This window comes from Coregonus clupeaformis, chromosome 15 (genome assembly GCF_020615455.1).
Source record: "Coregonus clupeaformis isolate EN_2021a chromosome 15, ASM2061545v1, whole genome shotgun sequence".
NCBI classification, from domain to species: Eukaryota; Metazoa; Chordata; class Actinopteri; order Salmoniformes; family Salmonidae; genus Coregonus; species Coregonus clupeaformis.
The window spans coordinates 52805601-52832848 of NC_059206.1; the positions used below are offsets into that span (position 1 = coordinate 52805601).

The 27248-nt window shown below is 45.6% G+C and overlaps 1 protein-coding gene across 2 annotated transcripts; it reads left to right on the plus strand.

Moving 5' to 3' along the window:
• Nucleotides 1-4967: 4967 nt before the first annotated feature.
• Nucleotides 4968-25878, plus strand: tmem38b (transmembrane protein 38B). Of its 2 annotated transcripts, XM_041899042.2 has the most exons (7): nucleotides 5293-5360; nucleotides 8764-8789; nucleotides 16283-16439; nucleotides 22352-22536; nucleotides 23391-23478; nucleotides 23839-23956; nucleotides 24565-25878. In XM_041899042.2, the coding sequence occupies exons 3-7, from the start codon at nucleotides 16333-16335 to the stop codon at nucleotides 24877-24879; spliced, it is 813 nt and encodes a 270-aa protein (XP_041754976.2). In that variant the 5' UTR covers nucleotides 5293-5360; nucleotides 8764-8789; nucleotides 16283-16332; the 3' UTR covers nucleotides 24880-25878. The 2 variants fall into 2 exon arrangements, with proteins under 2 accessions (XP_041754975.2, XP_041754976.2); XM_041899041.2 differs by lacking the exon at nucleotides 8764-8789 and having other exon boundaries at nucleotides 4968-5360.
• The last annotated feature ends 1370 nt before the right edge of the window (nucleotides 25879-27248 follow it).

Genomic DNA, 27248 nt, shown 5'->3' on the forward strand with positions numbered 1-27248 from the left:
GATGGGAGAGCCTTCCAGAAGGACAACCATCTCTGCAGCACTCCACCAATCAAGTCTTTATGGTAGAGTGGCCAGACGGAAGCCACTCCTCAGTAAAAGGCACATGACAGCCCGCTTGGTGTTTGCCAAAAGGCACCTAAAGGACTCTCAGACCATGAGAAACAAGATTCTCTGGTCTGATGAAACCAAGATTGAACTCTTTGGCCTGAATGTCAAGCGTCATGTCTGGAGGAAACAGCATCATGTTGTGGGGATGTTTTTCAGCGCCAGAGACTTGGATCCTAGTCAGGATCGAGGTAAAGATGAACGGAGCAAAGTACAGAGAGATCCTTGATGAAAACCTGCTCCAGAGCTCTCAGGACCTCAGACTGGGGCGAAGGTTCACCTTCCATCAGGACAACGACCCTAAGCACACAGCCAAGACAACGCATGAGTGGCTTTGGGACAAGTCTCTGTATGTCCTTGAGTGGCCCAGCCAGAGCCCGGACTTGAACCCGATCTAACATCTCTGGAGAGACCTGAAAATAGCTGTGCAGCAACGCTCCCCATCTAACCTGACAGAGCTTGAGAGGATCTGCAGAGAAGAATGGGAGAAACTCCCCAAATAAAGGTGTGCCAAGCTTGTAGCGTCATACCCAAGAAGACTCGACGCTGTGATCACTGCCAAAGGTGCTTCAACAAAGTACTGAGTGAAGGGTCTGAATACTTATGTAAATGTTATTTTTCAGTTTTGTATTTTTAATACATTTGCAAACATTTCTAAAAACCTGTTTTTGCTTTGTCATTATGGGGTATTGTGTGTAGATTGATGAGGGGGGAAAAACTATTTAATCCATTTTAGATTAAGGCTGTAACGTAACAAAATGTGGAAAAGGTCAAGGGGTCTGAATACTTTCCGATTGCACTGTATATAGTGTACTTGCACTGACACCCCCACACACACACACACACACACACACACACACCCACACACACTACATACGCCCACACACACATACAACTTTCACACTCACCACATACGCTGCTGCTACTGCTCAGTCTATTATCTATCCTGTTGCCTAGTCACTTTACCCGTACCTACATGTACATAGCTACCTACATTTTCTTGTACCCCTGCACATCGACTCGTACTGGCACTCCCTGTATATAGCTGTGTTATTTTTACTCATTATTGTTATTCATTATTCACTGTGTATTTATTCCTGATGTCAGTATTTTATCTTTTTTTATCTTTAACTCTGCATTGCCGAAAAGGACCCGTAAGTAAGCGTTTCACTGTTAGTCCACACCTGTTGTTTACGAAGCATGTGACAAATAAAATGTTATTTGATTTGAGAGGATGACAGACACTAGAGAGAGCACCACCAACACTGAGTTCTTGACATCCAACACTTAGAAAGCAGAGCACTGTCATTTTGTGGTGTCCATCAGTAAGGGATATAGGGACATACATTCCTCAGCTCATGGCCAGACTTAGAGGTGATCATTGAGTAATTCACTCCGGGGAGAAGTTTCCTTGGTACAAACCAAAATCTTTGTGGGGGTAATGCAAAACTCTATCTCCTCTACCACTATCATTACTAGCCAGGTCCCAGAGCTGTTTGTGCAGACTCCTATGGTCTTTGTCATGCCAAACATTGATTGAGAAAAACTGATCTGCGACCAAGCTGTCACTACTAATTATAAACTTGATACGTCCCCATATTCACAACAGGAAGCAGGTTTGAATGGATTTGCATAGCAGCGACATGGTTCACAGTCACAGACATAATGGTACACACATTCCAGGCAGTTCTGTGCCCTTTGTGAGACGGGCCCGGGCCCCAGAAATCCCAGGAATGAAAGGCCATGGCTACATCCCAAATGGCACCCTATTCACTACATAGTGCACTACTTTTGACCAGGGTAGTGCTACTTTTGACCAGAGCCCTATGGGCCAGGAGGAGAATATTGATGAGGCTGGGGAGGACCAGGGGAGTCCGGGCAGTTTGGAGGGGTGGGAACTGAGGGACAGCAGTGACAGGCGTGACAGTGAAGAGGGATAGGGTGGGAACAGGGGAGCTACGGCATGGGGGGACTGGGCTGGAGGAGGGGTGGTAGCCTTTCATGAACCATCCTGATCTTGCAAACTTAAAGGCCTAGTGCAGTCAAAAACGTGATTGTCCTGTGTTTTATATATACAGTATTTCCACACTATGAGGTTGTAATAATACTCTGAAATTGTGAAAATTATGTTAATGCCCTTTTAGTGTAAGAGCTGTTTGAAAAGACTGCCTGAAATGTCAGCCTGTTTTGGTGGGATGGTGTTTTAGCCTGCCTGGTGACATTAGTTCATAGACCAATAAGAAAGAAAGTTCCAAACCTCTGACAATAACAGCTAGTTTTCAGTTTTTCTCTCCCCACTAAGACCACTCCTAGAAAGTCCTAGCAAAATTCTTGCTTGAGAAATTGCTCTTTGCTAAGAAGCTATTTTTGTTTATTTTTGACAATACAGTAAGGTAATTAATTGTTACCCGGAAATGATTTGGTATCAAGATAAAAACAGCAGCAATGGACGAGGCTAGAGGGGTGGGGGCATGAGGGACTGATGAGACTGGGGAGTCACAGCCGGGTCCAGGGGAGGGGGGCTGGGTGGGGGGACTGAGGGGTGACAGTGAGAGGGGCTGGAGAGTCACATGGGGGCTGAGAGACAGGGGTGATAGTGAGGATAGCTGGTGGGTGGGAACAGGGGAGCTATGGTGTGGGGGCCACAGGACTGGGGGACAGGGGGGTTACTATTACAGTGTGATGATGGGGTTTGAATCTTTCAGTCTTCTCTCACAACCAGCATAAAGACGGTTGTTGTCACAGTAACCTGATCTGTGATTGCTATACTGTAGGACTCACTTCATCACCTGGCTATGTTCCATAATGTTACTGTACTCTTATCTTACTGTGTACAGGCTCAGCACTACCAACCTATGCCCTCAAGGCTTTATTAGACATTCTTCACAGTTTCGGTGCTGTGGCATCACCCATAAGAGGACTTTCCACCATGTAAAAATAAGCACATTTGCTTAGAGTTCTGACAAGAACTTCTAATAGGCCTATAAATAATCCTTTGTGAAATGTTTTTCACTTTCACTTTCGGTAACAATGACTGTACATGTATGTTTATCGAAGGAAACATTGAAAATGACATTATCCTGCCTACTTATCAGGTTTCTGGTCAAATAAAGTCAACACCAATGCCACCACTACCTTATGGACTTGTGAAATCTCCAGTACCTGGTCTGTTGTCTCCATCTACTGGTCTTTATTGTGCATTACAGTCAGTGGGTACTGGGCAGGATCGTTCCCACAGGCGTTCCCACTTACTGACGAACAGATAAATCATAACTATACAATGCACAAATTATTTTCATGGGTGTAATTATAAAACCATAGGGTGGCAGGTAGCCTAGCGGTTAAGAGTGTTGGGCCAATAACGGAAAGGTTGCTGGTTCGAATCTCTGAGCCGACTATGTGAAAAATCTTTCGATGTTCCCTTGAGCAAGGCATTCAACCCTAATTGTTCTGGATAAGAGCGTCTGCTAAATGACTAAGATGTTGGCGGCATGCGTGAGTTTCAAGTTTGGGGAAGCTTACAATTTATCCTACCGATCTGCACGCCAGTTATGATTTTTTGGGGAAACAGTTTCATTTCAATAATGACAGCCTATAACTTCCATCATCAACTACGTAAAATACATAGGCCTAAAGCTGACAAATAAAAACCTGATGAAAATTCAGGACAGGTTCTTTCAATGAATTCATATTTCTATTCCGCCTGTCTGCCCCCTTTTCTACAGTATCTGTTTTCAGCTATCGCTAGTGAAGTGCGACATTAACCACGTTTCCATCCACAGTTTTTATGCGAGTAGTCATATTGTATAAAAAGAAATCAGGACAGCTGTGATGGAAACAGGAAGTCTCGGTGTCATTTTATAAATGCCGACAGATAATTTGTTTGTTAGACATGGTGGGATCTTTTTGTGTTCGTAAAATTAATTATGCAGGAAATGGCGGTGGAAACACCTTTATTCGCAAATATGTATATAATAAACATCATATCAAAGTTTTTTTTTTTAACGTTTTAAAAAAAGTAGTGCACTGGGCCTTTACTAGTCCTGTATTAAATGATCGATATAGCCGTCTGTAGCGGCAGAAAATGTTTAAAAAAATAAACATAGCAGTACCCCCACCCCTGAACTTCTTCCTGCAGCCAATTAATTATACTTCTGAGCAAACATTCCATAACTGCATGTGGCAGCAGATCGCCAACCTTGGCTTTATACCTGTTCAACAACAACACGCTCCAGGTGGCAGTATGCACCCTTTCAGTTGGTTTGCCAACTTATAGATGTAGTAGAAGCAGAATAACATTTATTGAAAATGGAGATGGCCTCCATGGCGCTGCCCATGCTCTCACAGATACAAAGATGCGATGTCTATCTAAGTCTATGGTTGAGCCCCCAACTTGATCTACAGTAGGCATGTTCTTGTTCATGTTCATGAACTGTTCCATCAAACTAAGCCTACACATAAAACCTACACATAAAACATACAGGTAGGCTAGCCTACAGTAGGTAACCTACACAAATTGTTACATTTTATACTGTAATGACTGATGCAAAGTGCAGCTACACAGTTGTTACACGCTACCTATGCACAATCTAAAGAGTTGCAACGATAATAACCTGTGCATAACCTTACCTGCTGCTCATGTATTTACCATTATGTAAATAGTTGCAACTCTCTGTGTGCATGTGTGTTGTGTGTGTCCACGCGCGTGCATAAGTGTACTGGGAGAACCTGTCCTATAGCATCACCCCGCGAGCCACACACACACCTCTGATTGGTTTATCCTTCCACTCCTTGCCAATCAGAGAGCTCCGCTCGCTCCACCCGCCACATCATATGAATGACGCACCGACGTAGCCGGAATTCCGCATCCTGATGTCAATGGGATTGCATTGCCTATCCCTTGCCCATAGGGAGCTGTTGCTGACCGGCAACCAGCTGTTGTCAATTTTGCGCTCGTCAGATCCAGCTGTTTTATTCTGAACTCTGAAGGCAAGACAGACACGACAGACTGGCGATAAACCACTAATCGACCGCTCTGATGCTCGGAGTTGGACGACTGCCACTTATTTAAACACCTCGAAGATTAGAACTAGAGAACACTCAAAGCGAGGAATTCCAGAGTAACAGAAATATGAATTTGTTTGGGGTTCTGAATTTGGACGAACTGTCCCATGGACTGGCTGGTCTGTCCATGTTTCCATACTTTGACACGGCGCACTACATTGTCTCAGTGATGGCGCTGCGAGAACAGCCAGGTAAGCAAAGAACATTCAGTAGCTGGTTGAATTTGACAGGTCTAGCTCACTACAGTAGGCTAGTTAAAACTGTTATAAAGCTTAATCTACTAGCCTATTGCATGTTTTGCTTCGTTACTTTCCATATTTTAATGACAATAAGGCAAGGCTTGAAGGCTACACTTTTTGCTTCCTTATGACAGAATTCAGCCTTGACACCGGACGTATATCCTGTACGCGTTCGATTAAACGTGCGAGAACGTGAAACTTGAGAGAACATTCCACACAATTCTACATTTTTGGCCACGTTGAATGTTGACTTAGTCTACCATCATGTTTTCTTTTTCTAAATAGCCACAGCTGGATGGCATAATAATCTTAGGGAATGGATTACTGCTGAACGATGTGGGATTAATTTGAGAATTGAGATCCCTCATATTACAAAGTGACAGATTTATGCTTCAGTCCTAGCGAAATCTATTTATGGTTTATCTATTTGCCCAGTTGAAATTAATAAGGTCAAGTCACACCACTTTTGCACCCTTGAAGTTTTTAAACATGCCTCTGGAAGTTCATATAGTGGACAAAATAAATGTGTTACACACACACACAATCCCACTCCCACAAACATAGTGAGATAGTGTATTGTGCTGTATCAGGGCGTGCAGACTAATTACTTAAGATAAAAACTGTAGCCTGAACTGTATGTAACAGGAGACTTGCAGCTATAAGATTTTTGATACTCAGTGCTTGAGATGGGAGGCGAGCGAGACCCATCAATAATTGAATGGGCCTCCTCTCTGGTTCTGTTTGGGCATCAAGACTGCCTCAAGACTCACTGATGAAAAACATGAACCAAATGTAGATAATAACACAGAATGTGCAATTTAGAGAACACAAACAACTACTGTAGCGTATTCTTCATGAATCACGATAATGTTGTTTACGATAAGCTTAAAGGTCAATGAAAGTAAACTAGTCAATGGCATGGCTGTATTGACGTCATAGAGATATTATCTTAACATTTAGAACATCACATTATCACTGGCACTATCCATTGTGATATAGGTAGTAGCAACAGTACAGGCCTACTGTACTTCGGGTTACCTGATACTATGCCAATACCTTTATGTTTATATGTCACTCTTATAGTGGCTCAGTCTAGAGACAGGTGGACTTTTACAGCTTCAATGTTGACCTTTTCCCCAAACAAACCAGACCTGAGTTCAAATACTATTCAAAATATTTTTAAAATATTTTAAGCATTTACTGTAGTCTGTCTGGAGTGCCAGATGCATAGTTGTATTTTTGTGACTATTCTATTGGTTCCATTGCGGCAGGCAAGCTCAATCAAGCCCAGATAAAGAATTTGAAATGATATCAAATAGTACTTGAACCCAGGTCTGAAACAAACAGCAGGGTTAGAGCAGTGTGGTTTCACTGACTTCTGTGGCATCTGAGTCCCTCTGGCCTGTCAATACCTCAGCCTCTGCTGATCCTATAGCCTATGGGCTGCATCCCAAATGGCACCGTATTCCCTATATAGTGCACTACTTTTGACCAGGGCCCATAGGGCTCTGGTCAAATGTAGTGCACTAAATTTGGAATAGGGTGCCAATTGGGGTACAGTCTATATCTCCAACAGGCTTCCTGGGTGTGAGTGATTGGTGGATTGAGTAATGGAGGGGGTTGCCCTCATGCAGTTTCCCTCTGCTGTCAACCTCCCAAAATATCACAGGGTCACCCAACACATACCAAGGTCCTCATATAACCCCTCCTCTGGGTGTGTGGAGAATGTGTGTGTGTGTGTGTTTGACACGATATGGTCATAGCCTTGCCTCTATTATTATGGCTTCTACAACACAGAAAGCCATAGTAATGGAATCTACAGCCATATCAGGGATCCATTCTAGAACTCAAGCCACAGACAACACTGGAGCTTATTAGATTCCAAGTTCCAACTCATCTTTTCCCCCAGAAAGGAAAGGTATGTTCCAAAATAACCTGTTATTTTCCCCTCTGTCTTCCATCCTGTTCTGGCTGGCCTTTATTTTTAGACAGCACTGGATCTTGTCATGATTCCCACAAAGCACTCAGACGTTTTAATGGAAATAACTAGAACATTGTATACTTAGAGCCTCTTGAAAAGCACCACTGATAGGTAGTTAGGCCTCTACCCTTTAGTGTTTATTATAGAGTTATAAAAAAGTAAGTATTTTTCATGAGCACTTGTATTTATACAGCAGAGTTATCTCAAGCAGTGTCCAAACACACTTCAGAGACAGGGATTACACCACATTCTGTTCCTTCCTGTTTGGAGAGAGAGCACGTGAAATATCACAGACTGGGGCCAACTCTACTCACCACAACTAACTACATAGCAGCACAACACCAGAAGGCAGACTGCAGAGCTGTGCAGTTTCTCTCGTCTTTACTTTACACATAACTATCCAAGGAGGCCAGCCTGCAGCCTGACAGTGAGGTCAGATTTGACTTGTAAATGCCCTCTGAATGCAAAATCTGCTAGTAACCAAGGTCTCTCGAGGCATGGTGGTCATGGTGAAGTGTACAGTGTCACCTGCACAACCTAAAAAGCTAAACCTCTCTGCAGGGTTACTGTTTCGGCTGGTATCATGACTGAGTGCGCGATGAGAGATTGGATTCTAGCAAGCATTCCTTTTTTGGGTGTAATTTGTCACACTGTACCTGTCCAAATGCAGAAGTAAAGAGTTCCCAAAAATGTCACAATGGAAACATTATAAACACTTCCTATCTTTTATTGGGACTGTATATTCAACAGGCAAATACTGTGATTCATGCAAGGAGAAGCACAACACTTTACATGACGTAATTCAAACATTTAAGGTTTTCTCTGGGGACTCTTGAAGCAAAAACAAAATCTTGGACACATTCTTTTAGGCTCTCAGCAAAGTAGCAACAACCCACTCAATGAATATCCCTAGCATAACCAGTTCACCCATTCTCAAGCTTCAATAATTACAGATATGCAGTGGAACGTAAAACCTCTCTTGTTTGCTTATGCTGAATGGGTGGCAGCAGCCTTCCTTCATTTCTGTTGCTTGGCTGGCTGTTAGTCTGTGCTGCTTTTATAGCACTCAAGGCATGAACTGCTTTTAAACTACAGGAAGCTCATCACAGCTAATTTCACACACTGCTGCTGTATGTGGCAAAACACACTGCTGTAGACCTTTGTGACAAAATAACCAACTCTGTTTCTCTGCTGTCTGATCAGTTCTCATGAAAGAAAGAAATCCTCTCTCTAAACACTGCTACATTTTAACACCTGCAGTAGATGTTGTGTACACATTTACATACATGTCATTAAACTAACTAACTGTACTATTATCATTGAAGTCTTTGTATAGGCATATTCATGAATGTTGTGCCTTTGGTTATGTTACAGGTTACAGTATGTTTTCCAGTAGACAGGTATGTTATTACTTCATAAGTACAACTTATTACTACATGTCATTACCATAACCATCCCATCCACCTGCTATAGTAATCCATCTAGAGTCATACAGTATGTATAGACTGTATACAGTATATGGCTCTGAGTAAACTCATCTTCAGGGATCCACTGTTGATACAAATCTTCTATCCAGAAGGCTTTGTCCCAGATCTGATGCATGGCTACTGCGTTTTTGTTAATTTATTTATGACCTTTATTTAACCTAGCCTAGTCCCAGATCTGTTTGTGTGGACTTGCCAACTGTTTGGTGTGACAACTCTCATAGGAGTTGGTAAGAGAGCACAAACAGATCTGGGACCAGGCTATATTTAACCGGGTAGGTGAAATATTTAACCATAACAACCTGGTAAGCTTTGTTGTGTCAGTGATCTGGAGGAGCCATGGTTACACCTCTTCTCCTCCTGCTATCACAGTGATATAACTGTTTACTAAGCTTGTTAAGAGGTTACTAAGACTGTTATAACCTTCCGTCAATTGACTACGACCTGCTTTCAATTGATGGTTTGCATGATGGCAGTTCTTTTGATTAGTGACGTTGTTGATGTGCTGTAACCACGACTTCAGTTGCAACATGAACTACCTTGCTCCAACGGCAAACACTGGCGACCATGTAGGCTGTCAGTTCTGATGTATGTATGTGTTCAGATGGGTACTGTTGCGCAAAGCTGGCTGTCCATTTGTAGTGAACTGTGATGCACAAAATACATTTTCATCAGCTACTGAATGGTTGTGCAAATGGTTGTTTGGTGACGCCTGAGATTTGGAGTTGTGAGGAACCATTGGTGTTTGTTTTGTGTGTATGTGTGTTGTTTATTTGCGTGTATTTGGTGTTTCTTTGTGTGTGTCAACTGTGTACTGTAGCTCACCCTCTCTTGGAAACAGGTAATCACTAATCCGTATTGGTGGATCTATGTCATGTGATGTTTATTGATGTTATGTATACAGAGTGCGCCAGATGCCCTGTGATTAATAATTACACTGCAGATACTGTTGTAGTTCCTCATGTAAAACCTCTCTCCCCTAACCACTGTTGGATGTGTGGTTGTCTGTTGGAGTTTTGTCTAGGGGTAGCGTAGCATTGTTGCTACCAACTCCAGACCACACATTGCCACAGAAGATCTGCATGGATTTGATCTCTCTCTCTGTCACGGTTTCGGCCGAGGCTGCCTCTCTCCCTTGTTCGGGCAGGCTTCGGCGTTCGTTGTCTCCGGAGTACTAGCTGCCACCGTTGTATGTTTCATGTTCGTTTGCTTCTGTCTAAGTGTTGTCACACCTGTTTTCATTCAGTGTCATTAGTGTCGTATTTAGTTCCCGTTGTGTGTGTCCGGTGTTGTGTAATATTGTTTTGTGTCAGATGTGTTTTCGCTCGGTTGAGCTTCTCTCCACTGCGCTGGAGTTACGCACCTGTTTGTGCGCTGTTCTGTTTCGTTTCGCCTTCGTGCGTATTTCGCCTTCGGGCAAGAGTTGTCCGTTTGCCGTGTTTTCGGCTCAATACAAGTTTGTTGGATTATCCGTCTGCGTCCTGCAATTGATTCCGCCACTACACCTACAGCACACCTTGACAGAATATTACACCACCTATGGAATCAGCAGGAGCCGCAGCAGCCCAGGCGACTCTGGAGGACAGGGTCCGGGAGCAAGGGGACCAGATCCTGCAGATGGGGACCGCCCTGCAGGAGGTGATCACCACCATCCGAGGCTGGGGGACGCCTCCACCGCCACCCTCCGTGCCAGCACCATCGGCCAGTCAGCCTAGTCCCGCACCAGAAACCCGAGGAGTCCGACTCTCGCTTACGATGGGACCGCAGCCGGGTGCCAGGGTTTCCTTCTCCAGGTGGAGCTGTACCTGGCCACCGTGCATCCGGCGCCCTCGGGACATGAGAGCGTGTCCGCCCTGATCTCCTGCCTGTCCGGGAAGGCGTTGGAGTGGGCCAACGCGGAGTGGAGGAGGATCGACGCGGACACCATCACGTACAGCGAGTTCTCCCGCCGCTTCAAGGCGGTGTTTGACCATCCCCCGGAGGGGAAAGCGGCGGGGGAGCGTCTGGTCTTCCTCCGGCAGGGGAGGAGGAGTGCTCAGGAGTTCGCCCTCGAATTCCGTACTCTAGCGGCAGATGCAGGGTGGAATGATCGGGCCCTCGTCGATCACTACAGGTGTAGTCTACGAGAGGACGTCCGTCGGGAGCTGGCCTGTAGGGACACCAGCCTCACGTTCGACCAGTTGGTCGACATGTCCATCAGGCTGGATAACCTGCTAGCTACCCGCGGGCGTTCCGAGGGGGGGTCCGTCCATTTCACCCTCCAGCGCTTCCGAGCCGTGCCCCATGGAGCTCGGGGGTGCTGGCGCTAGAGAGAGGAGGGGTCGGCTTGCTAGGGGGTCCATCCCTTGCACCAACTGTGGTCGGGGAGGACACACCGCGGCTAGGTGCTGGGGATGGCCTCCTAGGGGAGAGGACGACAGGTCCCGCACTGGGGATTCCCTCCAGGTGAGTAGGCGCCCCACTCACCCAGAGCTCTCTGTTGCACATTTTTGTATGCCTGTGCGTTTTCCACAGGTAGCACCTCATTCCCAGCATAAGGCGCTGGTAGATTCAGGCGCGGCTGGGAATTTTATTGATAAAAAGTTTTGTTTAGCGTTAGGGGATTCCCCTTCTTCCTGTTGATGTTCCTTTCCCCGTTCATGCCCTAGATAGCCGTCCGTTGGGTACGGGCTTGATCAGGAGGTCACGGCGCCACTTAGGATGTGTGCGCAGGGGGTCATCAGGGAGATGATTCAGCTATTTCTGATTGACTCTCCTGCGTATCCGGTGGTGCTGGGCATGCCCTGGTTGAGTACCCATAACCCATCCATTTCGTGGCAGGAGAGGGCTCTGATGGAGTGGTCTGCTCAGTGTGTGGGTAGATGTTTGGGCGTTTCCGTGAGGGGCTACCTCGGTGGAGAGTCCAAACCAGGTGCCCGCATTGCACGTTCCCCCTGAGTATGGGGATTTGGCTATTGCGTTTAGTAAGGCGAGGCGACGCAGTTGCCGCCCCATAGGCAGGGAGATTGTGCGATAGACCACCAGGCAGGAGCTGCGCTCCCACGGAGCCATGTGTATCCTCTGTCTCAAGAGGAGAAGAAAGCTATGGAGACTTACATAGACGAATCTCTGAGACAAGGATACATACGGCCTTCCACTTCCCCTGCGTCCTCGAGTTTCTTTTTTGTGAAGAAAAAGATGGTGGTTTGCGCCCGTGCATCGATTACCGTGGTCTCAATCAGATTACGGTGAAGTACAGTTATCCACTCCCGCTGATTGCGACCATGACTGAGTCGTTGCATGGGGGCGCGTTTCTTCACAAAATTAGATCTCAGGAGCGCATACAACTTGGTGCGCATCAGGGAGGGCGATGAATGGAAGACAGCCTTTAGTACCACCTCGGGCCATTACGAGTATCTGGTCATGCCATACGGGTTGATGAACGCTCCGTCAGTTTTCCAATCATTCGTGGATGAGATCTTCAGGGACATGCAGGGGCAGGGGTGGTTGTGTACATTGATGACATTCTCGTACTCGCCTACCCGTGTCGAGCATGTGGCCCTGGTGCGCAGAGTGTTGCGGAGGCTGGTGGAGCACGACCTGTATGTGAAGGCAGAGAAGTGTCTGTTTTTCCAGGAGTCGGTCTCCTTTTTGGGGTATCAGTTGTCTGCGTCAGGGGTGAAGATGGAGGTAGACCGGGTGTCGGCCGTGCGTAATTGGCAAACACCAACCACTGTGAAGGAGGTGCAGCAGTTTTTGGGGTTTGCGAATTACTACCGGAGGTTTATCCAGGGTTTTGGACAGGTGGCAGCTCCCATCACGTCTCTGTTGAAGGGGGTCCGGTGCGTCTGCAGTGGTCGGCCGAGGCGGACAGGGCGTTTGGGAGGCTGAAGGACCTGTTTACCTCGGCCCGGTGCTGGCGCATCCGGATCCCTCTTTGCCGTTCCAGGTAGAGGTGGGACGCGTCAGAGGCCGGTCTAGGAGCCGTGCTTTCACAACGGTCTGGCGCGCCACCTAAACTCCGCCCCTGTGCTTTTTATTCTAAGAAGCTCAGTCCGGCGGAGCGGAACTATGACGTAGGGGACAGGGAGCTGTTAGCCGTGGTACAGGCCTTAAAGGTGTGGAGGCACTGGCTTGAGGGGGCTCAACACCCTTTCCTCATTTTGACGGACCACCGTAACCTGGAGTACATCCGGGCGGCGAGGAGGCTGAACCCTCGCCAGGCAAGATGGAATATGTTCTTGACCAGGTTTACTTTTAAGATCACGTACATCCCTGGGTCACAGAATGGTAAGGCAGATGCGCTGTCTCGGCGGTATGACACGGAGGAGAGGTCCGTGGAGCCCACTCCCATACTGCCGGAGTCGTGTCTGGTGGCACCGGTAGTGTGGGAGGTCGATGCTGAACTCGAGCGGGCGTTACGCACCGACCCTAGTCCACCACAGTGCCCGGAGGGTCGGAAGTACGTTCCGCTCGAGGTTCGGGATCGATTGATCTATTGGGCTCACACGTCACCCTCCTCTGGACATCCGGGTATCGGCCGGACAGTGCACTGTCTTAGTGCCAAGTACTGGTGGCCCACGTTGGCAAGGGATGTGAGGGTTTATGTTTCCTCCTGCTCGGTGTGCGCCCAGTGTAAGGCGCCTAGACATCTGCCTAGGGGTAAGTTACTACCCCTGCCCGTGCCACAACGACCATGGTCCCACCTCTCGGTGGATTTCCTTACTGACCTTCCTCCTTCACAGGGGAATACCACCATACTGGTCGTTGTGGACCGGTTTTCTAAGGCCCTGTCGTTTGCTCCCCATGCCGGGCCTTCCTACCGCCCTGCAAACTGCCGAGGCCCTGTTCACCCATGTGTTCCGGCACTACGGGGTACCCGAGGATATTGTGTCTGATCGGGGTCCCCAATTTACCTCCAGAGTCTGGAGGGCCTTTATGGAGCGGTTGGGGGTCTCGGTGAGCCTCACCTCGGGGTTACCACCCGGAGAGTAATGGGCAGGTGGAACGTGTAAACCAGGATGTGGGCAGGTTTCTTAGAACATACTGCCAGGACCAGCCGGAGGAGTGGGCAGGTACGTTCCCTGGGCCGAAATGGCCCAGAATTCCCTACGCCATTCCTCCACTAACCTAACCCCTTTCCAATGCGTGTTAGGTTACCAGCCGGTTCTGGCACCCTGGCAGCAGAGCCAGATCGAGGCTCCTGCGGTGGATGAGTGGGCGAGGCGCTCGGAGGAGACATGGAACGCTGCACACGTCCACCTGCAGCGGGCCCTCCGACGTCATAAGGCGAGCGCTGATCTCCACCGCAGTGAGGGACCGGTGTACGCACCTGGTGATCGAGTCTGGCTCTCTACCAGGAACCTGCCCCTCCGCCTGCCCTGTCGGAAACTGGGTCGGCGGTTTGTAGGGCCATTTAAAGTCCTGGGAAGGTTGAACGAGGTGTGTTATAAATTACAGCTACCTGTTGAATATAAAAGTATTAACCCCTCGTTCCATGTGTCCCTTCTCAGGCCGGTGGTAGCTGGCCCACTCCAAGACAGTGAGATCAGGGAGACTCCTCCGCCCCCATTGGACATCGAAGGGGCACCGGCGTACTCCGTGAGGTCCATCTTGGATTCGAGACGTCGGATGGGGGGTCTCCAGTATCTAGTGGAGGGGTACGGTCCGGAGGAGCGTTGCTGGGTGCCGAGGGGAGACATTTTGGACCCGTCTCTCCTGACGGAATTCCATCGTGGACACCCGACGCGCCCGGCTCCGCGTCCTCCGGGTCGTCCCCGAGGCCGGAGTCAGCGCACGTCTGGAGCCGCGCGTCAAGGGGGGGGTACTGTCACGGTTTCGGCCGAGGCTGCCTCTCTCCCTTGTTCGGGCAGGCTTCGGCGTTCGTTGTCTCCGGAGTACTAGCTGCCACCGTTGTATGTTTCATGTTCGTTTGCGTCTGTCTAAGTGTTGTCACACCTGTTTTCATTCAGTGTCATTAGTGTCCTATTTAGTTCCCGTTGTGTGTGTCAGGTGTTGTGTAATATTGTTTTGTGTCAGATGTGTTTTCGCTCGGTTGAGCTTCTCTCCACTGCGCTGGAGTTACGCACCTGTTTGTGCGCTGTTCTGTTTCGTTTTCGCCTTCGTGCGTATTTCGCCTTCGGGCAAGAGTTGTCCGTTTTGCCGTGTTTTCGGCTCAATACAAGTTTGTTGGATTATCCGTCTGCGTCCTGCAATTGATTCCGCCACTACACCTACAGCACACCTTGACACTCTCCACTGTTTCCAATTTATCCTGTCAATAAAACCCTCAAAATACGGAAAAAATAGATTATTTATTTGAGAAAACACAACAGGATAAACACTACTGTCGTTTAATTATTGAAACAATGGGAAGAGCATATGTAGTTACCGTAGGCCTACTCTGCAGTCTTATAAAGGAAGCCTTAGTTGTGTTCAGGAGATAGAACTCTAAATAACATGGCTTCCTAGTTGTGCTCAGGACAGGAGGCTTCCTTGCCTGCCTCTCCAGGAGTCTTTAATCTGTCTTTAATCCCTCAGATTAACCAGGCTGGCACTACAGGATTTGGTTAGCGTGGGGCTAACCTTGAGACCAGGAAGTAGACTACTTGGGAACTGGCAAATGAAGACGAGGAAGGGCCAGAGCCTTAGTGCTATATATGGCTCTGAGAAGGGCCTCAGCTGTGTATGTCCTATGCTCACATGGTGGACTGGAGTGGTAGGAACTTGATCCTGCACATCAGCAGACTCCATCACCATCGTTAATCACCACCTCCCTCCACTCAAGCCGTTTACTTTTTTACCCGCTCCATCTTTGGTGATCAAGTGGTAGCAACTTGATCTTGTACTTGACTAGTAACATTTCACCATGTGAGCATACTATATTTAGCCATTGATCATAACATTTATTTGTCAGAATAGGTTGGGTTTATTAGCTTGCTTGCCACACTGTTTGTGGTGTAATGACCTTTTGGCTGACCTGAGTGACCCAACTGCCTGTGTCTGTCCCTAATACATAGAAGTCTTTCTTAATACTTGATCCTAGTTGATCTAGAAGTCCTTCCTTTGAGGCAGTGTCTATAGTCTGACTGAGAGTGAAGGAACACAATGCTGAAAGGCTTGGGGTATGGGGTGACAATACACTTATCTTAATTGAGCAGATACCAGCACTAACCAACAAACGACGTTTGAGCTCTTAACTCTGCACTTTACTCTGAAGTCCTAGAAAACTGATTTTCATATCTGTAGAAAAATGTGTGTAGGCGAGATGAGCACATATCCTAGTCCTGGGGCTGACCTGGTTCTCAGTTCTATATCTTCTGAAGTTTAATATTTAAACTGCCCTGGACACATTGTGTTATATGCTATGTTGTACTTTACTTTACTTAGTTTTAGATCAACTAAACTAACCGCTGGTGGCTGGGTTTCAGGAGCCCTGGAGGTGGCGCGGAGGAGCCCGTTTGCCTGCTGGTTCAGTTCCATGCTGTACTGCTTCGGAGGGGGCATTCTCTCTGGTCTCATGATGGCTGAGGCCCCCATAGCCTTCCTGTCCAACAGCACCAGCGTTCTCATGGCCTCGGTCATATGGTGAGTCCTCTATTAGCTTTCAGAGCGAGAGGGAGGTAGGGGAGAGGGGACAGAGAAAGAGAGGGAGGCCCCCATAGCCCCTCTGTCGAACAGCACCAATGTCCTCATGGCCTCGGTCATCTGGTGAGTGGAGGAGGGGGAGAGAGAGAGAGAGAGAAGGAGGGAGGCAAGGAGAGAGATGGAGTGTGGGATAGAAGAGAGATGGGGGGAGAGAGAGAGAGAGCGAGGAATCACAGAACAACATAGCCCAACATGCAGTGTCTCTGGGAAAGACATTAGAATACACACTAGAATACTGTGTAGATTGCAGTCAGTGGACCCTGAACCAATGGACCATAGATTCTCTATGAGGCTCTCAGTCTGGATACACAACACAGCAGGCAAAAGGGCCGATGAAGTCATATTCGTGTTGGTCATTGGAAACTACTCATGTTAATGATTGTGCTATTTTTGGCCCGGTAATATGGGGATGTCTGATGAACCAGAGCAACTGGTGTGAGACTGAATAAAATAGCATCCATTAAACTCCCAGATTTAAAAAACAAAAAAACATCCACAATGCTTCCTTTTCAATACCGTAGTGTTTTAGTGCCCTCTGCTGGGGGGAACCCAACATGCATATCCAACATTTGCTTACTGACTGTTGAGCTGTGCTATACATTATTTAAACATGGACATTTACAGTGGGGAAAAAAAGTATTTAGTCAGCCACCAATTGTGCAAGTTCTCCCACTTAAAAAGATGAGAGAGGCCTGTAATTTTCATCATAGGTACACGTCAACTATGACAGACAAAATGAGAAAAAAGAATCCAGAAAATCACATTGTAGGATTTTTTATGAATTTATTTGCAAATTATGGTGGAAAATAAGTATTTGGTCAATAACAAAAGTTTCTCAATACTTTGTTATAAACCCTTTGTTGGCAATGACACAGGTCAAATGTTTTCTGTAAGTCTTCACAAGGTTTTCACACACTGTTGCTGGTATTTTGGCCCATTCCTCCATGCAGATCTCCTCTAGAGCATTGATGTTTTGGGGCTGTCGCTGGGCAACACGAACTTTCAACTCCCTCCAAAGATTTTCTATGGGGTTGAGATCTGGAGACTGGCTAGGCCACACCAGGACCTTGAAATGCTTCTTACGAAGCCACTCCTTCATTGCCCGGGTGGTGTGTTTGGGATCATTGTCATGCTGAAAGACCCAGCTACGTTTCATCTTCAATGCCCTTGCTGATGGAAGGAGGTTTTCACTCAAAATCTCACGATACATGGCCCCATTCATTCTTTCCTTTACACGGATCAGTCGTCCTGGTCCCTTTGCAGAAAAACAGCCCCAAAGCATGATGTTTCCACCCCCATGCTTCACAGTAGGTATGGTGTTCTTTGGATGCAACTCAGCATTCTTTGTCCTCCAAACACAACGAGTTGAGTTTTTACCAAAAAGTTCTATTTTGGTTTCATCTGACCATATGACATTCTCCCAATCCTCTTCTGGATCATCCAAATGCACTCTAGCAAACTTCAGACGGGGCTGGACATGTACTGGCTTAAGCAGGGGACACGTCTGGCACTGCAGGATTTGAGTCCCTGGCGGCGTAGTGTGTTACTGATGGTAGGCTTTGTTACTTTGGTCCCAGCTCTCTGCAGGTCATTCACTAGGTCCCCCCGTGTGGTTCTGGGATTTTTGCTCACCGTTCTTGTGATCATTTTGACCCCACGTGGTGAGATCTTGCGTGGAGCCCCAGATCGAGGGAGATTATCAGTGGTCTTGTATGTCTTCCATTTCCTAATAATTGCTCCCACAGTTGATTTCTTCAAACCAAGCTGCTTACCTATTGCAGATTCAGTCTTCCCAGCCTGGTGCAGGTCTACAATTTTGTTTCTGGTGTCCTTTGACAGCTCTTTGGTCTTGGCCATAGTGGAGTTTGGAGTGTGACTGTTTGAGGTTGTGGACAGGTGTCTTTTATACTGATAACAAGTTCAAACAGGTGCCATTGTGTAATTAGTTGAGGACAGAGGAGCCTCTTAAAGAAGAAGTTACAGGTCTGTGAAAGCCAGAAATCTTGCTTGTTTGTAGGTGACCAAATACTTATTTTCCACCATAATTTGCAAATAAATTCATAAAAAATCCTACAATGTGATTTTCTGGAATTTTTTTTCTCAATTTGTCTGTCATAGTTGACGTGTACCTATGATGAAAATTACAGGCCTCTCTCATCTTTTTAAGTGGGAGAACTTGCACAATTGGTGGCTGACTAAATACTTTTTTTCCCCACTGTAAGAACCTGTCTTTGTCAAATCAAATCAAGCTTTATTTATACAGCACATTTCAGACATGGAATGCAACGCAATGTGTTTTACAGGAAAAAACTATGAAAAAACTATGAAAATAAAAGCTGAAATATTTACTACACAACAAGCATAAGATAAAAAAAACTAAATAGTGACACAAACTGAACAACTAAAAAGCACCCTAAGGAAAAGCAAAGCAAAACATATGTGTTTTAAGATCTCTTTTAAATATGTCCACAGTTTCGGCTCCCCTCAGGTTCTCTGGCAGGCTATTCCAGAGGCTGGGGGCATAACCACTGAAGGCTGCCTCTCCATGCCTCTTGGTCCTAGGCTTTGAGATAGTTAAAAGGTCAGAGCCAGAGGACCTGAGGGACCTACTGGGTACATAACTTAAAAGCATGTCTGACATGTATTGGGGTGCACAATCGTGAATTGATTTAAAAACCAACTGAAGAATCTTAAAATGAATTATAAAACTCACAGGCAGCCAGTGCAGAGACCTGAAAACCGGTGTAATGTGTGCTCTCCGTCTGGTCTTGGTCAGTACCCGTGCTGCAGCATTCTGTATGTTTTGCAGTTGACCAATGGCTTTCTTGGGTAGACCAGACAGGAGAGCATTACAGTAGTCAAGCCTGCTTGTAGTAAAAGCATGGATGAGTCTCTCTGTATCAGCCTGAGAGAGAAACGGCCGCACCTTGGCAATGTTCCTCAGGTGGTAAAAAGCTATTTTGTTCACATTCCTAATGTGTAATTTGAAATTTAGTTCAGAATCTAAAATAACACCTACGTTTTTTATATTTTTTGCCCATGAATTAAAATGTGCGGCTATATTCTCTCTCTGTGCTTTGGCTCCAACAATAAGTACCTCGGTCTTGTCTTGATTTAGCTGGAGGAGGTTGTGAGCCATTGAAGTATTTAAATCACTAATACAGTCTAGTAATTTATCCGTGGAGCTAAAATCCTCTGGTGACACAGAAATGTAAAGTTGTTTATCGTCTGCATAGAAGTGAAAATCAATGCTGTGCTTTCTGATAATGCTGCCAAGGGGTAACATACACTGCTCAAAAAAATAAAGGGAACACTAAAATAACACATCCTAGATCTGAATGAATGAAATAATCTTATTAAATACTTTTTTCTTTACATAGTTGAATGTGCTGACAACAAAATCACACAAAAATTATCAATGGAAATCAAATTTATCAACCCATGGAGGTCTGGATTTGGAGTCACCCTCAAAATTAAAGTGGAAAACCACACTACAGGCTGATCCAACTTTGATGTAATGTCCTTAAAACAAGTCAAAATTAGGCTCAGTAGTGTGTGTGGCCTCCACGTGCCTGTATGACCTCCCTACAATGCCTGGGCATGCTCCTGATGAGGTGGCGGATGGTCTCCTAAGGGATCTCCTCCCAGACCTGGACTAAAGCATCCGCCAACTCCTGGACAGTCTGTGGTGCAACGTGGCGTTGGTGAATGGAGCGAGACATGATGTCCCAGATGTACTCAATTGGATTCAGGTCTGGGGAATGGGCGTGCCAGTCCATAGCATCAATGCCTTCCTCTTGCAGGAACTGCTGACACACTCCAGCCACATGAGGTCTAGCATTGTCTTGCATTAGGAGGAACCCAGGGCCAATGGCAGTCAGGCTACCTCTGGCGAGCACATGGAGGGCTGTGCGGCCCCCCAAAGAAATGCCACCCCACACCATGACTGACCCACCGCCAAACCGGTCATGCTGGAGGATGTTGCAGGCAGCAGAACGTTCTCCACGGCATCTCCAGACTCTGTCACGTGCTCAGTGTGAACCTGCTTTCATCTGTGAAGAGCACAGGGCGCCAGTGGCGAATTTGCCAATCTTGGTGTTCTCTGGCAAATGCCAAACGTCCTGCACGGTGTTGGGCTGTAAGCACAACCCCAACCTGTGGACGTCGAGCCCTCATACCACCCTCATGGAGTCTGTTTCTGACCGTTTGAGCAGACACATGCACATTTGTGGCCTGCTGGAGGTCATTTTGCAGGGCTCTGGCAGTGCTCCTCCTGCTCCTCCTTGCACAAAGGCAGAGGTAGCAGTCCTGCTGCTGGGTTGTTGCCCTCCTACGGCCTCCTCCACGTCTCCTGATGTACTGGCCTGTCTCCTGGTAGCGCCTCCATGCTCTGGACACTACGCTGACAGACACAGCAAACCTTCTTGCCACAGCTCGCATTGATGTACCATCCTGGATGAGCTGCACTACCTGAGCCACTTGTGTGGGTTGTAGACTCCGTCTCATGCTACCACTAGAGTGAAAGCACCGCCAGCATTCAAAAGTGACCAAAACATCATCCAGGAAGCATAGGAACTGAGAAGTGGTCTGTGGTCACCACCTGCATAACCAGTCCTTTATTGGGGGTGTCTTGCTAATTGCCTATAATTTCCACCTGTTTATTCCATTTGCACAACAGCATGTGACATTTATTGTCAATCAGTGTTGCTTCCTAAGTGGACAGTTTGATTTCACAGAAGTGTGATTGACTTGGAGTTACATTGTGTTGTTTAAGTGTTCCCTTTATTTTTTTGAGCAGTGTATATAAACTGAACCGTACCGGACCCAAAATCAAACCTTGTGGAACGCCACATGTGATATGTATTTTCTCTGAGTTATGTTCCCCAAGTGTGACAAACTCTCGACCAGTTAAATAAAACCAATTTAGAACTGGACCGGAGAGGGCCAACACACCTGTCCAGAAGGACATCATGGTCAACAGTGTCGAATGTAGCACTTAAATCTAAGAGTACAAAGACAGAGAGCTGTTTGGCATCTGTGTTGGCTCTAAGATCATTTACCATTTTAACTAAGGCTGTCTGTGCTGTGGTGGGCACGAAATCCAGATTGGATTATTATATTTTCTTATTCAATTTCAGTTCCCTTGTGGATTTCAGTAGGCCTAGTGGTGTTCTGATGACATACACTTGAGCTAGTGTAACAGAATATGCAAATAAATTGGTAAATCACCACACAGGAATGGACAATTAGCCAATTAGTCAGACCATTAGCCATGCTCCAGCCTGAGAAGATGAATTACTGTATAACTGGGTCGCAGAACATGTTAAGCCTGGTCCCAGATCTGTTTGTGCTGTATATGTTTACCATGACAATGTTGACCATGGGATTTGGCAAGACGGCACAAACTGATCTGGGACCAGGCTAGAATGTGAAATCATTCAAATACACTCAAGTCAAACTGTTATTTATGTCATCATTGAGAAAACAAACACAAACCCTACAGACTAAAGTCTGACGATTTCATAAGTGTTCGATGAAAAGCTTTTTATTTTTTATCTCCGTTATAAGGATGTGGATTGGAGGAACAAGGCGTTTTGCTGTTCACTACTTCCTGAATGTATATTTGCAGGGTTGTGGTTGTGGGAAGAATTGAGTAAAATACCGCCCTCTGCTGTCCAAATAGAAGATTGCTGTTAACAGACAGTATAGCTGGGGATTTACTACAGTAAACTGAATGTAAACATAGAGCTCATTCTCAAATGTCTACCGGTCTGTATGTATGTGTGTGTGCGTGTGTGCATACATTTCTGTTTGAGTCCTGGCTTGGGTGCGTGTGTGTGTGTGTATTCTAGGTACCTGGTGTTCTACTGCCCCCAGGACGTGGTGTACTCCTGTACCGCCCTCTTCCCCTTGCGTCTGGTGCTGACGGGCATGAAGGAGATGACCCGCACATGGAAGGTCCTGGGGGGTGTGGCTCAGGCACACAGCAAGTACAAGGATGGCCTGCTGGTGATGATCGCTATAGGATGGGCTAAAGGTAGGCCTACAGTACACACATACATGCACGCACACACACAACAACAACAACAACAACAAGTACAAGAATGGACTGCTGTTGATGATCGCTATAGGATGGGTTAAAGGTACAGTAGGCTACCACTGTTTATAATATACTGTATACTGACAAGCATCTATTGTAAATGCAATCCACACAAGCATACAGTCTGATAACCATACAGATTCTGACAACCTCTGGCCACCATACACTATGCTAAGGTACCACTGTTTGTGTATACAGACAAGCATGTGAAATATGCCCATATACACACACAGATACATAAAACGCTCTCTCTCACATTCATAAAGTATACTCAACATCTAGTTTTGATTTACGTTTGGTTCAGTTGTCAAACGAAAGAACGTTGATTCAACCAGTTTTTGCCCAGAGGTACGTTGTGTGCAAATCAATTTGGAAAGTAAAGCCTTGTTGGTAGTCATTCATAAGACAGGTTTGAGGAATGTAATGGATATCAAACCCATTACTATTGTCGTTGTTAATGTCCTGAGCTTTGGTCTTTACAAAAGGTTAGCTTGACACTAATTATGATCCTGAAAATGATAGTGTAGCTGTAAATAACAAGCAGCCCAGATGCCTTTACACACATTACATTCTTAGTATTTATTTAGCCACAAACCTTTTAGACTAATTACTAAAGAATATAAGGCTACTAGCCTGGTCCCAGATCTGTTTGTGCTGTATAGCAAACTCATATGGTTGTTGTCATGCCAAACAGACCACTGGAGCTGGCAAGATTGCACAAACAGATCTGGGATCAGGCTATACAGGCTACTATTGCAGCCCAGGACAATTACATCTCTCTTTCTCTTCAGGTGCTGGAGGAGGTCTGATCAGTAACTTTGAGCAGCTGGTACGAGGAGTCTGGAAGCCAGAGACCAACGAGCTTCTCAAGATGACCTAGTAAGTCTCCTCTACCAGTGCTCGTACTTGGCTCTGTATGATGTTGTGCACAGAAACCGAGTGATGTAATTGGAGACTCACTGAGTGACACATCTGTCGCTGGCTGGCTGACTGTGTTGACTTTGATCTGTTGTGTGATAAGTCTGTCTGGTGGTGTCTCCCTATTCTGACACGGAAGAGGGAGAGAGAGAGAGGGAGAGAAAAAGAGCAGGAGAGAGAGAAAAAGAGGGAGAGGTAGAGAAAGAGATACTGAATGCCTACCTGCTGTGACTCACAATCTGTTCAGAACCTCAATGGTGAAGTTACTCTCCTTTCTTGTCATGACATCAAAGTTGACCGCTGACCTTTGTGTTTGTGCAGCCCCACTAAGGTCACCCTGATTGGAGCGGTGCTGTTTGCCATGCAGCAGAACCAGTACCTTCCTGTCCAGAAACACCACCTCATGCTGCTCTACACTGTCTTCACCGTCGTCAACAAGGTCAGTCACTGACCTAACCCTAACCCTGACCCTAAACCTATAGGACTCATATGTTTATCGGACCCAGATCAAGCCTAGACACGGACTACAAAAAGCATACTCAATAGACAATCTCCACTGAAAGTGTTTTTTAAACACAGGAATATGCTTATTCATCTGGGTCTGAGAAAACAGCCAATACATAATGTTTACGGAAGTCAAGCAACATTCTCACAGCATTAAATAGTAGTGTTCGTCATGTTATTTGAATGACCTACCTCATCATTAGCTATGACTCAACATTAGTCTTAGTGTTGCCCCAGCAGGAGATTTTTGTTTAATTTTCATCTTGTTGCATCATTCTTTCTCAATCCTCTCACACTGAGGTCTCCTGCTCTTGACTTCAATACATCTAACCACAGGTTTTCAGAACTCTCTCAAATGTTAATTTTGAGTTTACCGGTCAACTCACTAAAGTTGCATTTAATCTGATTAGTCATCTGATAAGTAATCTGATAAATCATCTGTTTACCTCCTCATTAGTCATTCTGTAGTAGTCAGTGGATTCTCATCACTCCACCCTGTCTCTCCTTTCCTCTAAATCCTTCCATCCCTCTCTTTCTTTTCAGACAAGGATGATGCTGACCGGCTCCTCTTCCTCACCCTTCGCTCCAATCGAGTCTGTCGTATACAGAACGTTCTTCGCCGGGCCATCACCATCCTCATATACCACCGAGACCAAGACCCTTGTAGTGAAAAAGCCGTCCACAGATAGCTCCACAGCCACAAAGAAGAGCATCAAAGAGGCATGTGAGAGCCTGAAAGTAGCAGCCCCAGGCTCCCCATCCAAGACTGCTGCACACAACAGGGGAAAGGGCTCCCCGAAGAAGGCCAAAGAGCAGCCGGAAAGCACTGAAACAGAGAGCAATAAGAAGAGTGACTAGAGACTGATAGCCCTTATACTGTACTGTACTGTATAGAAATATAATCTATAGAACGGACAGCCACGTAGCACACTGCAATTTGACTGGTTAATTCATGGGTACACTTAATATGGCCGCCAGTCCACCCATTGTTAAGTACATTGACTTGAATGGGGATGTCCATTCTATAAATTATATTTCTATGACGTAATGCCCTCCTTATCCTGGCTTGGACAATCAACCCTCCTTATCCCGTGACACTGTCATCCTGTGATAGGTTCCAATTTGCTCACTACCTCACCCCCTTGGTCCTAACCCTTTGATGTGTGTACATCTGTAAGGTGTAAGCAATATGGTGAAAGCTTCACCACTACTTATATACACATCCAGATCCTTCAGATCTTCAAACATCAAAGGGTTATGGCTAGGGTTGCAAAATTCCTGCAACTTTCAATAAATTCCCTGGTTTTCCCGAAATCCCGGTTGGAGGATTCCTGGAATCAAGGAATAAGCAGGAAATCCGGACTCCTCCAACCAGGATTTCTGAAAAGCCAGGGAAATTATTGAACGTTCCAAAAATGTTGCAACTCAAGTTATGGCCAAGTGGGAGGAAATTGGGGACCGGCTGAATGAGTGCAAATATAATCTATGCTGATTTTAATATATTATACAGTAAATGTATCTATATTTTACTATTTATATTGAAACTTGATAATCCTTTTCTAATTATGCGTTGATGAATCTTTTGCTAAGGGATTTTGGTGAAGAATGCTGATCCATGACTGTCAGCCACAAATATTCTGTTTTATTGACCTGTATTTCCTACTATGAAATGTTTTAAGATTTTACATACAGAGAGTTTATATAATTATTACTCAGATGTTCTACTCTATTTATACTCAAGGAAATGCACTTGAATTACACATTTCTAAATGGAATACTTTTTGCTACACTTACTCTTTTGTGAATGCTTTAAAGTCTATTGAATGCTTCAATAGTAAATGATCACATGCACTTTAATCTGAGTCCTTGTAATCCTTATACAGTAACAACCGAAATGCAAACACTTGGACATTTGAAAACATTTGTATGATAAAACCTTTAGTTCATAACCTTTAAGTTCATACAAAGATGTTCAGATTGGAGAAATGTTTTCAGATACAGCGTCTCCATGCTCTGTTGAGTCAGTTATGAGTTCTATTCGACATACCGGTAATGTATTTCTTCAATTATGTTCTCACCTGTAACAATGGGTCTATTTCTCTTATTATTGTTAGCTGTGGTCATGTCCATTGCAAGATACATTACACAAGGCAAAGGAAAGGTCAGATTTAACTGAAGAAATACACACATCAATATCTCAGCCTGCTTTTATTTCACAATGGAAATGAGGTGTATTTCTTTTAATTTAAGATGCACTCCAGGATCTTTAGCACAACAAATTCATAACATATAAGAATAGCAAAAAAAGGAAATATACAGTACCAGACAAAAGTTTTGACACACCTACTCATTCAAGGGTTTTTCTTTATTTTTACAATTTTTTACATTGTGGAATAATAGTGAAGACATCAACACTATGAAATAACACATATGGAATGATGTAGTAAACAAAGTGTTAAACAAATCAAAATATATTTTATATTTGAGATTCTTCAAATAGCCACCCTTTTGTCTTGATGACAGCTTTGCACACTGTTGGCATTCTCTCAACCAGCTTCACCTGGAATGCTTTTCCAACAATCTTGAAGGAGTTCCCACATATGCTGAGCACTTGTTGGCTGCTTTTCCTTCACTCTACCGTCTGACTCATCCCAAACCATCTCAATTGGGTTGAGGTCGGGGGATTGTGGAGGCCAGGTCATCTGATGCAGCACTCCATCACTCTAATTCTTGGTCAAATAGCCCTTACACAGCCTGGAGGTGTGTTAGGTCATTGTCCTGTTGAAAAACAAATGATAGTCCCACTAAGCGCAAACTAGATGGTATGGCGTATCGCTGCAGAATACTGTGGTAGCCATGCTGGTTAAGTGTGCCTTGAATTCTAAATAAATCACAGACCGTGTCACTAGCAAAGCATCCCCACACCATCTCCTCCATGCTTTACGGTGGGAACTACACATGCAGATATTTGTTACTTTTTTTTCATATTTAACCTTTTTTTTAACCTCAGCAAACCAGTTAAGAACAAATTCTTATTTACAATGACAGCCTACCCCAGCCAAACACGGACAACGCTGGGCCAATTGTGCGCTGCCTTATGGGACTCCCAATCACGGCCAGATTGTGATACAGCCTGAAATCGAAACAGGGTCTGTAGTGACGCCTCTAGCACTGAGATGCAAATCTCCAATTTGGACTCCAGACAAAAGGACAAATTTCCACCGGTC

Bases quoted from the DNA above. Each gene is read 5' to 3' on its own strand.
- tmem38b (XM_041899041.2), top strand. From the start codon at position 5,237: ATGAATTTGTTTGGGGTTCTGAATTTGGACGAACTGTCCCATGGACTG. The intron at 5,361-16,282 runs GTAAGCAAAGAA...GCTGGGTTTCAG, and splicing joins GGCGCTGCGAGAACAGCCAG to GAGCCCTGGAGGTGGCGCGG. The intron at 23,479-23,838 runs GTAAGTCTCCTC...GTGTTTGTGCAG, and splicing joins GAGCTTCTCAAGATGACCTA to CCCCACTAAGGTCACCCTGA.